The following is a 16,275-nucleotide window of genomic DNA, read 5'->3' on the forward strand; positions in this document are numbered from 1 at the left end:
ATCTTTCCCCAGAACCTTCCAGACTGGTAATTCCAGGAACTCCAATGCTTAGTGGTCCCCATTCTACCCAGAGCAGAAGTTATTCCAACCAGGCCAGGTTATGTTCATGCCTCTGGGGGAGCTCTGTATTGTGCAAAAAGAGAAAGACAACCTGGAAGAGGTTCTAACTGCTGGGCCAGTTGCCTCAGGAACAGTGGATGCTGGATTTCAAACACCCTTTTGGCATCCCAGTTCTAGGAGCCTTCCTGTCACAGACATGTTTTCTGAAACACACCCAAGGCCTTGGAATAATGGGCTTCATCACCTGTCAAAAGCCAGGTTTATGAGCCTTCAAGGCATAGTGCTATATCCACCAAGTATGCTGACCTCTGTGTGACTAATACCGGTACCAGAACTTGACAATGGTTAGGGAGAAGAGTACTTAGTCTAATTGTCAAATTTGTAGACATTCATCAGGATCCAAAGGCCTAAGCACTGATATATTTCATTATTGTTTTATAATTTGAGGGACAGGAACCAATACTTATTGTACAGCTGCAGACTGGAAAGCAGTGCTTCTGGGTCAGCATGGAAAGCATTTGCTCCCTGAGGGTAACTTGTGAGTTGATCTTCCACAAATCCTGTGACTCATCTGTCTGTTGAGAACTTACTATGATGCATGCCAACAACCCTACAAACTTTGCTTGAATTCATCAAGCCAGACCATCTCTCCCTCCCTCTGGTTACAAACCCACAGTGTCTTCTGGTTTCGGTATCAACTTTACTTTAATTTTCAGCAGAAGTTCCTCAGCCAAAAGGCTAAATTGTGCTTTCCCAACCTTTTCCAGTCTGTGACACTCATAGATTTGTAGGGGAGAAAGGCAGATAAAGAGAAACAGACACAGAGAGACACAGAGACAGAAAAGGACTTTATGTGTAGGGAAGAGAAGTTGAGACATTTAAAACTACTTATTCTGGGTCCCTGGGTGGCTCAGTTGGTTAAGCTTCTGCCTTCAGCTCAGGTCATGATCCTGGAGTCCTGGGATTGAGTCCCACATTGGGCTCCCAGCTCAATGGGAAGTCTGTTTCTTCCTCTGACCTCCCCTCCCATGCTCTCTCTGTCTGTCTGTCTGTCTCTCCCTCTCTCTCGAATAAATAAAATCTTTCAAAAAAAAAAAAAACTACTTATTCTAACAGTTCTGGGGATATGAACAATTTGTAAATAAGATTATTTTACTACTGAAGAACAGTCAACTAAGGATTTTTGACGTCATTTTCTAGAACACTACATGAGTTTTAAAAGAAAGCTCTCACAGGGCACCTGGGTAGCTAAGTGGGTTAAAGGCTCTGCCTTCAGTTCAGGTCATGATCCCAGGGTCCTGGGATCAAGCCCCGCATCAGGCTCTCTGCTCAGAGGGGAGCCTGCTTCCTCCTCTCTCTCTGCCTGCCTCTCTGCATGCTTGTGATCCCCGTCTGTCAAATAAGTAAATAAAAAAAAAAAAAAAATCCCTCAAACAGTACATAGTAACCAGTTGGGATGGATTCCCCTCAATCTTGTACCTGAGAAACTTAAGTATGACGCTATTAAGCAGCTCTCTGGCTCCAGAAAATACCCTGTTTTCACTAGGAAGTGTAACTACCTTCATCTCAACTTTAGTTCTGGAATATTTACCCAGCATGCGTATTAGAAGGCGGCATGTTAATATGTCCTCTCATTGTAACATGGCGGACAGCAAAGCAGCTCAGAGGCTCCCTCATCTTTCTGTTAGCTCTGGGCCAATTTCTCACCTCTGCCCACTCCACAGTCTCCCTGCTGTTCCCATCTCCCCACTCTGGTGGATGAAGGAGGATGTTTCAGTTGGACTCAGAGCCATAGAGCTGTCTGAGCCCCAGGGGTCCATCTGACCAGTAAAAGGCAATTTTGAGATGAGCAAATATTACTTCTTCTCCTTCATATCCACTTTCTCCTCCATCTCAGGAACCTAGTTAGTTCATGCAATGAACCCTGCTTTCTGCCTTCCTTCCAGGATGCAGACAAGGGCCCCGTCCAAGCCCGGACTCCTCTGGCCTACGTCTCTCTCCAGCCATCCTCTGTGAACGGTAGGCACTTGCCACCTGCACCATCCATTCAGTTCTTGATTCCGCACTGTCAAGTGTCTTGACAATACACCGCGGGTGTTAGTCTGGCCTCGGCTAGGAGGAAGTCCTGGAGAAGTACAGCTCCTTCATAATGGCCCCTGGCACCGCGCTTTGCTCAGAGCAGCTACTCGGCACATACACATTTGCCTTTACAGCAAGTCTTTCCCTGTGAGGGTGGTGAGCAGACTCTGACAACCAACCCACCACCCACTGCAGGGCAGGCTTTGAGCTGAGGGCTGGCCACTGGCTTCCCCTGAGGCATCGTGCAAGGCCGTGATGTCAACAACACATTCCATGCAAAGGCCAAGCTCTGGAAGGCCCCTCTGGCCTCTCTTAGCCCTTGTAAGTTCATTGTCTTTGGCAGTCCCTTCTTCCCCAATCCCTCCACGCTCCCCCTCCTTCAGTTTAATTTCAGGCATTTGTGAAAGGGGTATTTTCTTCTCTCCATCCCTGCTGCAGAGCACCGTTCTTGGCATTTAAAATCATAAAATCTACGGGGCTCCCTATGCATGAGGGCAGCCGGAGCAGGAGATGCCATGGACCCAGCTGATGCCTCCTTTGCTGGAGCTTGGAACAGACTCACGGCCAGCAACGTGAGTTCAATGGCTAAAGTGACATATCCTGCCCAAGGGGGGCTCATAACCCAATTCAGACTACTCTCCCCTGTCCTCTTAAAAAAAAAAATCATAAAGACTCACTGGATGAACGAATTACTGGGCTGACAGGAGGGTGTGTGGGTGAGTGGGGAAATGAAGCACTGGACAGGTGCCAGGAGCGGCGTGGAATGACACTTTCCAGAGGACAGAGATTTCTGTTTGTCTGAGACCCACGCGGGAATTTGAAAAAATTCCACGGGGTGAAATTTTTTCAAAATCATTTTTCAAAATGTGTAGCTTAGAAACTAGAATATTTATAAATCAAGTTATGGCAAGGCACTTGTAAGTGTAACTGTACAATTTGGTACACACAAACATACTTATTTATATGTATCCTAAATAATAAATTTTTGAGATGTTTGGTATTTTTTATTCACCACCCGTATTAGAGGGCCATTACTTCCCTCAATTGAAAGCAAAATGTCTGCCATCACCATCAATATTCTTTAAGCCTGAACTCGAAGGAAGCTTTTAAAGAAAAAAGGCTGGGAGAGCTTTAAGATCCCAAGCAGAGTTTCTCAACCTTAGCTGCAGGTTTCAATTACCTGGGGAGGCATTTTCAAGTCTCCATGCCCAGCCTGCACCTCAAATCTATTAGATAAGAAACTCTGGAAATGGGAGCCAAGCATGAGTATTTTTTCTTTTCTTAATAAAAGGCATGTTTTTCCTTTTTCTTTTTAATATTTTTTATGCTCTCTTTTCTATTTTTTTCCCCCTATGGTTTGGCGTCCATATTTTTAAAGCTACCCCAAGTGATTCCCATGTGCAGTCAAGGCTGAGAATCACTGCTTTAATCCACATGTAGCTGAGACCATTGAAAGAAGCCCTTGCTAACGTGAGGTTTTATGTTCCCGGAAGGACTCACCTCGGAAACTGGCCCTTGTCTCATTCTGATCCCTCCCAACAGGACCTTCTTCCTTTTCTCTTATTTCTGTCTTGGCCATCCTGGATGGCTCATGGGTAATGTCCGAGAGGATCCACGTTCAGGCGAAATAGGTGATGATTTGTGATACGCTAGCAGGTTGTGAAAACTGTAGTTTTTCATTCATGAACTTTGAACTGAACTTTTGTGTCTACAAGAAGTTTCAGGGCTTGATAAAAGCAGTTGAAATAAATCACAGGGAGGTTGCAAAGCAGTCTGAACCAGAGCTGGGCATTCCCTCCAAATCACAGAAATGTTGAGAAACGGAAAGCTGTCAAAGGACACTGCACCGTAAGTCCTTGAACGCGCATCTCCCCCTCCACGCCTACCTACCCACCCACCCACTCCCGTACTTTTGCGCTCTGATCCGTTGACCCAGTAAAACACCCCCAGCGCATTTCCCAAGCAGAGCGCGTGCCCCAGTGCGCCCCACTGCGGTAGCTTTGCAAAGTGCTTGCCTCCAACCCCACTGGCCTCCACGTCGGCTTTACCAGCTTGGTTTCCGAGCTAGGCCATCTCACCAGATGGCTTGGAGAAACAGCGTCTGGGGATGCCCACCCAGACAGTATCTTTCCTGGAAGTTGGAGGTAGCTGGTACGGGGAGGACACAGAGGGGCCCGACCTCCCGGGCTCGCCTTCGGTTCCCCACGGCCTGTTCTGGGCGACGCCCACTAACCGCGCTGCAATCCCGCAGCGGGTTGCGCCAAAAGACTTTCACACGCCGCGGGTGGGTTGCAGTTATGTATTCAGTTTCCTAGGGACTTGAGTACCACGGGCCGTGGGAAGAGGAAGAGAAACACTGGAAGAGCTGCCTGGCTGGAGTACGGGCTTTCCGCTAAGTTATGGGCTCCTACGCTTTACAAAATCATCTTTCTACAGGAAAATCGGCTCCCGCAGGGATAGCACGGGCTGCAGGGGTCGCAGGGGTTGCAAGGGTTGCAGGGGCTGCAGGGGCTGCAGGGGCTGCAGGGGTTGCAGGGGTTGCAGGGAGACGTGCAGGGGTAGCATGGAGACTCTATCTTGACGCAGCTGCCCAGCCCGTAGGAGTACGTCACGTCCTTCTCGTCCACGCACGGTGGCAGGCTGAACTCTTTGCAGATGTTCATGTAGCTGTACTTCTTGGAGCCGAGGCAGTCGTACCTGTTCTCCCGCTCCGCCGACACACACACCTTGCCGTCCTTCACCCGAACTTTGACTTGATCGGGCTCAAAGCCGCACACGTTGACTGATCCTAAAATGTTACTGCTACAGCAAGAGGAGGCCAGGATTCTATTTGTCGTTCTTCTTAGTCTGCAGTTGGGAAAAAGGGAGAGGGTCTCAGAAGCAGATCTCAGACACAGCTTGAGAAACAGTATTTTGATCTCTATTTATTATTACTAGTATTTTTTAAGTAAGCCCTCTGTCCCACTTGGGCCTTGAACTCAGGACTCCAGGATCAAGAGTCACGTGCTTTCGCCAGCAAGGCGCCCCATCTCTGTTTTTGTTTTTTAAATAGCAAAATTAAATACCAGTCATTGTGAAAAGTCAAACTTTATAGAATTGTGTAAAGTAAAAAATGAGGCCCCTCCCATGTAAATCGCACTCTCCCGCGCATAAACCTCTGAACAACAGATGGCGGCTTGGCCTTCCAGATCGTTCTCTTGCATTTGAGTCCCAGGTCCTTTTCTTATTAATTGTGGAAACTTGCCTCAGTTTCCTCATCTGTAAAATGGAAATAATAACAGCACCCACATCTTAGGGCTTTTGGAAGATTAGATGAAATTGGAAGTTTTGCTTAATGCCGTCCTTGCTTAATTGTTACTGTGATCTTTATTACTACTGTTAAATGGAAACTCTTGAGACTTTTTTTTAAGGGGATCCAACTAATATACCGTGTGAAATCTGCATGCTAAAGATGGCTGTCAGCCTCAGAACCCAGCCCTGCTACCCACAAGACTGGGGACCCCACTGGGCCATCCCACAGACAGGGCCTGAAGTCTCCATCAACAAATGACAAGGTGAAAGCGCCCCAGCAAACAGAGGTCCTTGTGCTTAGCGGTCCTGAGTGAATCCTTCATTGTAAAAAAAAAAAATAATAACACAGCAGCCCACGCTGATTGAGCCCTTGTGGTGTATCAGGAAGTAGGAAAGCCAAATGTCTAAGAGCATAGGTTCTGGAGCCAGGAATTTTAGGTTCAAATGGTGACTTTCCTAGGTTGATAAGTTACTTAGCTTCTTTGTGCCTCAGTCTCCTCATCTGTAAAATTGGAACAATAATAGTAGCCTACTTTTAGAGTAGTGAGGTTTAAGTGAATGAATGGTAAGTATTTATATGGTGCTTAGCACACAGGTTAGGTTAGACAGCCTGGGGTTAGCCCTACATGGTTTGGCCTTCCTTGGGGTCCTTTTTTTTTTTTTTTTTCCTATTTTCTATCCTTCCAAAGACAACCTAATATTCTGAAATGGCCTTATTATTCCTTAACAGGAAAAAAAGTCTGTGTTCTAAGAGACAGTCTTGGCAAATCTTCTTGCATCTCTTAGCCTTACTGTTGGTAGGAATGCAAGTCAGAACAGCTACTTTGGAAAACATAGTGGAGGTTTCTTAAAAAGTTGAAAATAGAGCTATCCTATGACCCAGCAATTGCACTACTGGATATTTACCCCAAAGATACAGACATAGTGAAAAGAAGGATCATATGCACCCCAATGTTCATAGCACCAATGTCCACAATAGCCTAACCGTGGAAGGAGCTGAGATGAATGGATAAAGAAGATGTGGTCCATATACACAATGGAATATTTATTCAGCCATTAGAAAGGCTGAATACCCAGTATTTGCATCAATGTGAGTGGAAATGGACGGAATTATGCTAAGGGAAATAAGCAGAGAAAGACAATTATATGATTTCACTTATTTGTGGAACATAAGGAAAAGCATTGAGGACATTAGGAGAAGGAAGGGGAAAATGAAAGGGAGAGAATCAGAGGGGGAGATGAACCATGAAAGACTGTGGACTCCGAGAAACAAATTGAGGTTTTTAGAAGGGTGCCAGGTGAGGGGATGCATTGGCCCAGTGATGGGTATTAAGGAGGGCAAGTATTTGCATGGAGCACTGGGTGTTATATGCAAACAATGAATCATAGAACACTACATCAAAAACTAATGATGTACTGTAAGGTGACATAATTAAAAAAAAGAAAGAAAGGCCTTGGAGTGTACAATCTCTAGAACCTCTTCCAGTTTGACAGATCTAAACTTTGTGATTGGATGATTGGTTTGAGATACCTTTTTAATTCTTTCCTGTTATGCTGAATTTTGTTTATACTCCTCTTTTTGTTATGTAAGTGATATGAGTTCATTGCAGAAAACTTAGAAAATATACAGATAAACAAAAAGATGGAATATTTTGTAAAAAAACAAAAACAAAAATAAAACAAAACCCATAATCCTATAGAGCATGTAACATTTTGATGTTAGATTTTCTTCATGTGTGTATTTCTACATACATATGTAGATTCTGGTATGTGTCCTTATGAAATCATACTGCTTTGAATGTATATTTTTCACTTGATGGTCTCTAACATGATTGGTTTAACAACTGTGGGCCCTTAGACCGAAGGTTACAAATCAAGGCTCTTAAGAGGCTAATTAATTACAAAATGATTAAATGGAATAATCTAAAAGACCAACAGAAACAACCATGCTGAGCACCCAGAGGACTGTGATGGTCAGTCAGCTTCGTTTCCACCTCCAGCTCCAAGGAATGTGGGGTGCACGGGGTGCAGATGTCTCTCATGCCCGGAGTATGCCAGGATACCCACAGGCCATACTCTGGAGAAAGGAAGAGAACTAGACTTAAAAAAAACAAAAACAAAAACAAAAACAAAAACCACTTTATCCTGTGGAACAAAACAAACAGGAGAAAACACACTCTATCTTCCATGGATAGACAGAGAATAGCTTCCAAAGATGCTGCGTGTCCTCTCTGGATGGCCCAAGACCTGGAAGGCTGAACAGACAAAGCCAAGAGTGGAACAGAGAGCAGAACAAGTGCACTTGGGTCTCTCAAGAAGCTCCCGTGGTGTAGACATGGGCTGAGAATGAGAGTTCTGTTCAGCTCATACCTTCCCATTGGGGATGAAAGCACCAAACCTTGACATGAAGGAGGCTGGGCCTCACAAAACAGGGCCAAGGAGCCCAACCAGGATTGCTAGGGCCCCTCAAGACTGCCTTACTGATTCCATCAAACGCCTCCTGCCCTTTGCAGAAGATGGATCCGGGAGCCAGTTCTAAAGCCAAAGCCAGCTTCCAGATCCTTCTCCTCCCGTCGGCCATCTAAGTCTCGGAGTGCAATTGCGTGTGTTGTCCTTGTGGTTGTTTTGGCTCGGGCTCTCCCTCTCCCTCCAGCCCCCCAACTCGGGCCCCTTTTCCCCTGCAGCAGCTACGCAAAGGTCTCACCAATGCGAGCCTTCAGGAAATTGCTTTAAAAGTCTTGGCCAAGTTAGGTGTCTTCTTCCTTTCACTTCTCAATCAGGGTTTATCAGCGGGGATGTGTGAGTTTCAGAGAAATTGCAGGAGCTGTATTTTACTCATCCGCTCTAACTCTGAACTTGCAACTTGACTCCTGTCTGGCGATGTACCTATCATCCCGCAGGGGAATGCCTTTGGCTCTGCGGTGTTCTGGGCAAAGGGAGATCCCCTCCTGTAATTGTGATCATGAGGCTGGAGCTGGACCACGTAAATGCAGGGCAGTCAGCCCCTTGGTTCATCGCAGAAGCCTGGCAGAGGCGTTGAGGGAGAGTGAGTGGCCGACAGTGTCTGGGTCTTCCACTCTGGGCTGCCAGCTCTCCTCCCTGTGGCAGCTCAAGTTCTCCGGAATGTTTCCTGGAAGTGAAGCACCCTGCCCCGGGCAACAGTGAGCTATATGGTCAGCCTTTTTCACAAAGACATGGATGAAGTCTAGCCTGGTGCTCAATAAAATAATGAAGATGTCAAAAAGGCCTATCTACACCCAGGAGCAGAGGGGAGCCGGTCTTCTTGCAGCAGTCCTGGGAGGACTTTGCCTTTTCTTCTAATGGTAGACCCCTTCCAAAGACCCACGAACTCCATTCTTCCTTTCCAACTCATCTTTCATTTTCTCTTCTTTTTTTCTCCCTCCTCCCCTTTCCTGCCCTGTCTTCCAACTTCTGTTTGATACTGAGCGGTGTCATTCCGGGAGCAGAGGAGCAAACGCAGGTGCATCGGAGCTCCCAGTGGTGCTCGTTAGAACACAGCTGGCTGCGTCCCACCCCCCAGAGTTTCCAATTCAGTGGGCAGGGGGAGGAGCCAAAAATTTGCATTTCTAACAAGTTCCAGGAGATGCTGGTCCGGAGCCCACTCTTTGAGAACCACTGACCAGGTGTTTAAGCGCATGGATTCCAGACTCAGGGCAAACCTGGCTTCAAGCCCCGACTCTCTCAGCTCCTCGAGGTCAAGAACATGGCTCCTGAATCTGTTTCAGCATCTCTAGACAGCCAAGATGCTACAAGGATCAAATGAAGATGGAAGGTCACGCCTAATTTTCACTCAATAAAGGGTAAGTCTCTTTATCAGGCTGGACCTGGCACTGCTGGGGGGACTGGGCTCCCAGACCTGGGGTTAGGAAAGGATTAGGAAAGGAACAGGGGGCCACACCCGCTTCCACCTCTGCAGGCATGCTGATGGTGAGAGTGTTATGCCCTGCCCTGTGGGTCAGAGCTTGGAGGGAGGGAGAGATTTCCCGAGGGCTTAGACCTGGGCAGGGACTCCTAGAGTCCCCCACTTCACACCCCCCCCCCCAAGGCTGACAGTCATCAGCCACACCAAGCCCAGTGCCAGTGAGTCAGGGAAAACCTTAATCCTAGAGCTTGAAGGAAAACAAGGAAACAAACGAGAGGGCAGATTTTTGAAGTTTGCAGAAGATGGTGTCCCTCCGGTGCAGGGATTTTCAAGGGAATATCGTACTGAGATTCAGACCAACTATAGAGGGTGATTGGGGGAGTGAGGGAAGCACAGTCTCAGTCTGAGTTTCCAGGTATTAATTAGTAAAGGGTGTGAGCTTGACCCCAGTGCACCCGGACAGCACAGCTGTAATCAAGCATTTGTCTGCAAGGACTAGGGCGCCGGGGCTCAGGGTCAGAAAGGAGCATCCGTTCATTAGACAACCAACTCCTCCCTGAAGGGTGGAGTTGGCTTTCCTTTACACCCTTTCTGTAGGGAGGATCCGGAAGGCTTCCAAGCCTGGTGGTGAATGTGCAAACTTCAGACAGGCTGGTGGCTTTGGCTTCTTACAAAGGAAACCAGACTCCATCCCTTGGTCCCTCCAAATCCAGAAGAGGCAGGAGGAATCAAGGGAACCACTAGTGCTTGAGGCGCAAAGTGTAGTCTGGGGAGGAAAAGAGAATCTCAAAGAAGCTAAAAAACAGAAGTACTTACTTGAGTCCCGACTAAAGAAGTTCCTGCCAAGATATCTTTTGAAACGGCTGCTAGGTACACAGTGGCAATGAATTGGACCTATACCTCATCTAAAAACATACACGTGCATCAGCCAAATAACATAGGCTCAGAAATGTTCATGCAACTTAGGGCAGATATGTCAGCCAAGCCTTCCTACCAGTTATCAAAAGAAACAGTTTGACTCTCACACAGAAAAACAGTTCCGTGGGAGTGTGGCAGCTACAGACCAGGGAATCTTTCCTGTTGGATAAAGAACCTCAGGATAACACGGACTGGCATCCAAAAGGACTTGTCCTACCTCACCAAGCTGGTAACATCATTTAAAGGGGTCAGAGTTCACATGCATATGATTTCTAAACTCACAAAGCCTTGGGCAAGGTTTCACACCCAAGATTGTTTCCAAAAACTTGAATCAACATGGTATTTCTGGATCTATTTAGTCATGCTTTGGGGGCTAGGGTTGAGATAAGGAAAAAGAGGCATTTCGTTGGAAGAAAAAAACGTTAACAGTAAGAGTCTTCTGGGATTGGGACTAGACCGGGGTTTAACATTTTCATCCATGGTCAGGAAAATGGAATATTTAAGTTTGCAGGTGACACTAAGCCCTCCTGGATAGTGAAATGTCAAGCTGTCAGAAAGAGAGCACAGGACGGCTTCACAAGGTGGTATGAATGGGAAGAAAGTGGCTGGGAGCTGGGAGGAGACACAGAAGAGTAAGCCCAAGGTCATTTCCAGAATGGACTCAGAGTTATCAGTTCAGAGATGGGGGAATTCGTGTAAAGACATCACCAACTTCATACACTGCCTCAGGCAGAGAAAAAAAAAATCAGCAAAAAGCCATTATGGAGAAAAATCTCACAACCCCCAGAAAACAGTATCTCTTGTATAAACCACACTGCTGAGAATTAAGCTTGAGTTTGGGTCCACTGCATGCTGAGAAATAGGGACCAGAGCTGGCGGACAGTGTCCAGAGGGTGAAGAACAGAGAGGCATTCTTCTTGGAGAGTCTGGAGAGGAGGGACAGCCAGGAGACAAAACCTGGAAGGACTTGGATGGAGGGGATTCAAGGATTCAGAGGCACAGGGACAGTGGATACAGGCCTGCTCTTAAGTAACCCTTCCGGTAGACCAATTAAAAAAGGAATCCCTGACTCAGCACGCAAAACTTATGTAACTTGATGCTCTGAGGTATAAAAATAAAAACTATTTCAGATTGAGCATAGATGAATTTAGAGGCAATAAGCCCACCCAAACTATGGAGAGGCTTATTCCTGACCTTTGGTGACTGATGACCTGGACAATAGTTGCTCTGTTGCCTTTTCTAGTGTAATATTCCAGTCACTGCTCTCAAGTGTGTGTCTGGTCTCAAACTCTGTATTTTTCTATCCATCCACCCACCTACCTACCTACCTACCTATCTACCCATCTAATCTATTAATCTACCATGGGGATAGGAAGTATGTAATTTAAGGATAGAAACTTGCAATGAGCAGTAAATAAGTCTCGAGATGTAATGCACAGTATAGGGAACCTAGACAATATGGTGTTATGCTCGTCAGAATTGGTAAGGGACTACAGTGCAATTTTTCCAACCACTAAAAAGAAATGATCTTCATGGAACATGAGAGAGGTGCTAATTATCACTACCATGGCAAACATCATACTATATAAATGTATCAAACACATGATACACCTTAAATTGATATAATCGTATATGTCAAGTATATTTCAATCAAAAAATCTATCATCCGTTTGTGCCTACCTTGTTAAAAGCAGTAGCATATTAAGTAGTTTTTCTTGCCTCTTTCATTCAATATATCAATGTAAAAAATGCTTCATCATTCTGCTCTATACCTAGTGTCCCAGGGTATGGCTTATTTATTTATTATCATAAATAAATTTAACCAGAGGACAGAGCTTTCAACCATCGTTTTCATCAATCGTACCAGACCAGCTGGCATGCAGTGCAAAGTGAGAGATGGAAGGCTTTCTCCGGCCATCAGAGGAAATGTAATCAAACAAAATTGTAAAAAGTGGCTTTGAAAATTACCCAATTCGATTAAAGCTCTCTCAGCTCTGCTCTGAAAGCTACACCTCTCGGTTCTGCAGTTCTGTGCCCAGCCTTTGCTGCCGCTGGAGGGGGAGGCCGACGGAGCGGGCCCTGCTCCAGATGGATTTGAAGGCAGCCCAGAGTCGGGGAATGGGAGGTGGCTTTTCCCACCAAACCCAGGGAACGCCTCTATTGCTCAATTTGCTCCCCTGTTCTTGAAGCCTCTGGCAAACATTAAGGAGCTGATCAATTGTTATTGCTTCTCCCGTAGTCATTTCTGTAAGCCCAAATATACTCAAATCACTTTACTCCTGACCAGAAAAAATGTTTAGTCTGCTCCTTCCAATAGCTTTTTAACGACGCCCCCTCTCTCTTCCCCTCATTAGAGCCCTGTCATTCATCACGTTGGCACTCCAGCTAGAAGCCCACAACCATCTCGCCCATAGACATCATTCCACTGTCCTCTGAGACTCTCTCAATTCCCGCCGCGACCCATGGACTCTTCTTTTCTTAAACCTCGGCTGAGACCGGACCCGTTACCCCCAGTCCTTCCCATCTTTCTGTGAGTGGCCACCGCTCTGCCCCCTCCCCCCAACCCCCCCTCCCGACTCCTAAGCCTTCATGGGGCGATGCTAAAAATCGTACTTGGCCAGCTCTCTCTTTTCGTCCTCTATGGCTCTAATGGCTTTCCTCTCCAAACTTCTGAGCGACGGTCGCAGGCAGTAGAGCTTGACATCACACAGGCAGCACGGGTAGAGATCGCAGAGGCCACAGGAGCGCGCCCTCTTAGAGTAGCAGAGGCAGTACGGGTAGGGGTGCAGGTCGCAGCAACAGTAGGGGTGCATGTACAAGTCACACAGACACCGCGTGCACTCGTCAATGCATCGCAGCTGCCTCAGCTCCCGGTCCACCTTCTTAATGTCCCTTCTAACGCTGTCCAAGAGACAACTCAGTGCAGCCATTACAGTCACACCTTATTGTTTCGTGAGTACCTTTGGAAATGGCACTCAGGGGAAAAAAATTGTTCTAAGCTCTTCTCAGAAGTTTCTTTTAAAAATAAATGAGGCCCACATGGCCCACTTGCTTTAAAGCTGGGGGGTCTGTGACCTCACCACCCGCCGTGTATTATGACATAGTCTTCTGGTTACCACGTGAACCGCACCCAGTCTTGGTCTCCGGAGACCCACCTTGGGGTTACAGAGCTGCACTCAAAACCACACTGGTATTGAGATTTCATTCACCCTGAAGTTGGGTGGGTCCCCTCAAGCAGTCACAGCTTTTGGGATTTATGGCCATGACCTTCAGCGTCCTCGGCTTGTGTATGGCCTCAGCCTGGCTAGGGCTGCAAAGATCACGGGGTGGAGGAAGGAAGGGACCGCCTGGCTCCTTTCCCTCTGCCCTTCTAGCTCCAGCTTGACTGGACACTTAGTGCCTATACTCCAGGAGTCATTCTGTCTCTTAGTCGATGTGTAGAGAGGCTTCTTTCTTCACAGAGCTTTCCTGTGTTCTTACCGAGTCATTCTCAAGTCAGCCTCCGTCCTTGACCTTCTTAGCCCCAAGTCTCTGAGTCTTGCCCATTCTTTCCTTTCTTTTTTTTTTTTTAAGATTTTATTTATTTGAGAGAGAAGGAGAGAGATAGAGACAGAAAGCACAAGCAGGGTGTGGGAGGGGAAGAAGGAGAAGCAGACTCCCTGATGAGTAGGGAGCCTGACACAGGACTCGATCCCAGGACACTGGGACCATGACTTGAGCCAAAGGCAGATTCTTAACTGACAGAGCCCCCCCAGGTACCCCATCCTGCCCATTCCTTGATATCTGGCATCCTTGCTTTCCTGGAGCTTCAGTTCTCCGGTGCCCAGGGTCCTGCTCTCAAGCTCCCCATCTCCCAGTGCCCAGGATCCTATCGGTCACCACCTCCCAGCAATTTCACCTCCGGCCTTCCGTCCAAGCTTCTAGGGGCCTTGTTTCCAAGTACCCATCAAATGTTGCTCCTTGATACTCTGACAACCAACTGTCCGAAGTTGCTTAAAGCCAGCTACCTGAAATCCTCATCTGGGCCAGTTTCCTGTGTTCCCAACAGGTTCAGTATGCTGGATCTCGGTTAGCCTCAGCCTTGGCTCAGGTACTTCTACTCCTCTGGGCCAGTCCCTTCAGCCCATTCTCTGGCTCTCAAATCCCCTTTTTATGGACTAAGCCATAAGGTACTTGAGGGCAAGCAGTTCAATGTAGCACCAGAAGAAACAAGAGCCAGGTGTGAAGGGACTTGTGAGCCAACTAAGGGGTTTGAATTTTATTTTGAGCACAGTGAAGAATCACTAATTTTCTTTTCTGTTGAGAGGACTTGAAAGATAAGTCTGATAGATACGTCCAGCCCCCAGCATTGTAAGGGGACAACAGCAGAAGTAACTTCTGCTGGAAAGAAAGGACAAGCAAAGTCTGGACTAGGGATCATGGCTGTAGGGATGGTGAGAAGGAGCCCAGTGGGATCCTCTTCCCCTCATGTCAACTCAGACTCATCCCATCTACTTTCCACATTGCAGCCAGCATGATTTTCATGTATAAATCGTCACCATCCAACCCCGCCCACCTTCTCCGTCCTCTTAGAAAAAGGGCCCAGTCCTTATAAAGTGCTGAACAACAGGGCCTCTGCCTCCCTTTCCATCTCCTCCCCCATTATTATTCCTGTAATTCATTATGCTTCAGCCACAGCTACCTTTCTCAAGGTCTTACTCATTTCACCTCCTTCAGGACTGGTGTACACACTGTTCCGTCTGTTTAGAAATTGAGCTCCCCATCCCATGCCCTTGATCTAGAAGTAGTTAACTCTGGAGGGATTCTTTAGATCTCCTTTTAAATGTCCCTTCCTCAGAGAAGGCTTCCTGCCCCCCGCCCCTTACCAAGCATTTATAAGCACACATTCATTTCATGACATCATTTGTCTATTTCCCCAACTAGGCTGTAAGCTCTGTGAAGGAGGGATCTTGTCTATTTTTGCTCACCATTAGATACCTAATGCAATGCCTGGAGTGTAAGAGGGGCTTAGAACTTATTCACCGAGTGAACAAATGAGTGAATTAAACTGAACTTAGTGAACAGAATGAGGATGAAGGGAGGGAGGAATCATTAATGACTCTTAGGTTTCTAGCTTGGCAGAATGGTTGCCATTGACTGGGAAGAAGAGTAAGTCTGGGGACTAGGCTAAATATGAGGTGTTACTAACAAGTTTAAGGTGGAAATGTTGAATAGCCTGCAAATAAGTGGGTCTAGAACTCACAAGAAAGCTGGACCAGAGATACAAATTCAGGACCCACCAGTCCACACACAGTCGGAACCCTGGAGCAGACAAGATCCTTCAGGAGAAGGAATAGATTGAGAAAAGAAGGATGCTCAGGTACTATCCCAAGAACAATAACAAGCAATGGAGAAAGTGAAGGAGCTCCTGATTACTCGTAGAAGGGGTCATCAGAGAGGTGAGAGCCGCCAACACAGAAATCTAGACCAAGCCTAGCATTCCCCAGTGTTCCCCAACCATGACCTAGGTGGCCCCCTTCTGTGCAGCTGACATGTCTTCATAAAGAGAATAAGTTTCCCTGGAGGTATGAGAACGGGAGGCTGGCCCCTGACTCATCTGGGATATGATAAAGCAAAATGAATCATCTTCCTCTATAGACAAATGCTTACATCTCTCAAGAGTGATCCCACCCAACTCTGAAGCATGAACTCTGTTCATAGGAATATGGCCCACTCTTTCCTGAGAGTTCACTGTAGGAATTATACAGATTTCTTTAGCTTCAAGAGATAGACTTCTGAATTCCTATATCATGATGAATTCTATCCCTTAGCAAATGTCAGCAAAGGTTAAAACAAGCAAGCTTTGGTTTTAGATTCTTAAACACACAGGTTCCGGAATTTAAGTACACACATCTGTATATACATGGCACATTACTAAGATGGTTACAGCTTTATTTTAGCTAGGATTCTTCCATGATCCTATCCTCCTAGTGATTTTACTCTTTACCATAAAACATATTCTTGACATCATTTCAAGTGACTCAACAAAGATAAGATCTCCTTTA

The 16,275-nt window shown here is 46.5% G+C and overlaps 1 protein-coding gene across 1 annotated transcript; it reads right to left on the reverse strand.

Annotated features, from left to right (window-relative positions):
- Positions 1-4,395: 4,395 nt before the first annotated feature.
- Positions 4,396-13,305, reverse strand: ODF1 (outer dense fiber of sperm tails 1). Its single transcript, XM_082719574.1, has 2 exons — positions 12,845-13,305; positions 4,396-4,986 (listed from the first exon to the last, which is right to left on the reverse strand). The coding sequence occupies exons 1-2, from the start codon at positions 13,159-13,161 to the stop codon at positions 4,554-4,556; spliced, it is 750 nt and encodes a 249-aa protein (XP_082575700.1). The 5' UTR covers positions 13,162-13,305; the 3' UTR covers positions 4,396-4,553.
- Between the last annotated feature and the right edge of the window lie 2,970 nt (positions 13,306-16,275).

Source organism: Mustela nivalis (assembly GCF_964662115.1).
Source record: "Mustela nivalis genome assembly, chromosome: 2".
NCBI classification, from domain to species: domain Eukaryota; kingdom Metazoa; phylum Chordata; class Mammalia; order Carnivora; family Mustelidae; genus Mustela; species Mustela nivalis.

What these genes read in the sequence shown, in the direction of transcription:
- ODF1 (XM_082719574.1), bottom strand. Translation starts at nt 13,161, where the DNA reads ATGGCTGCACTGAGTTGTCTCTTGGACAGCGTTAGAAGGGACATTAAG. An exon ending in GAAAAGAGAGAGCTGGCCAA is followed by an intron (nt 4,987 to 12,844) that starts GTACGATTTTTA and finishes TCCCAACTGCAG; the next exon opens with ACTAAGAAGAACGACAAATA.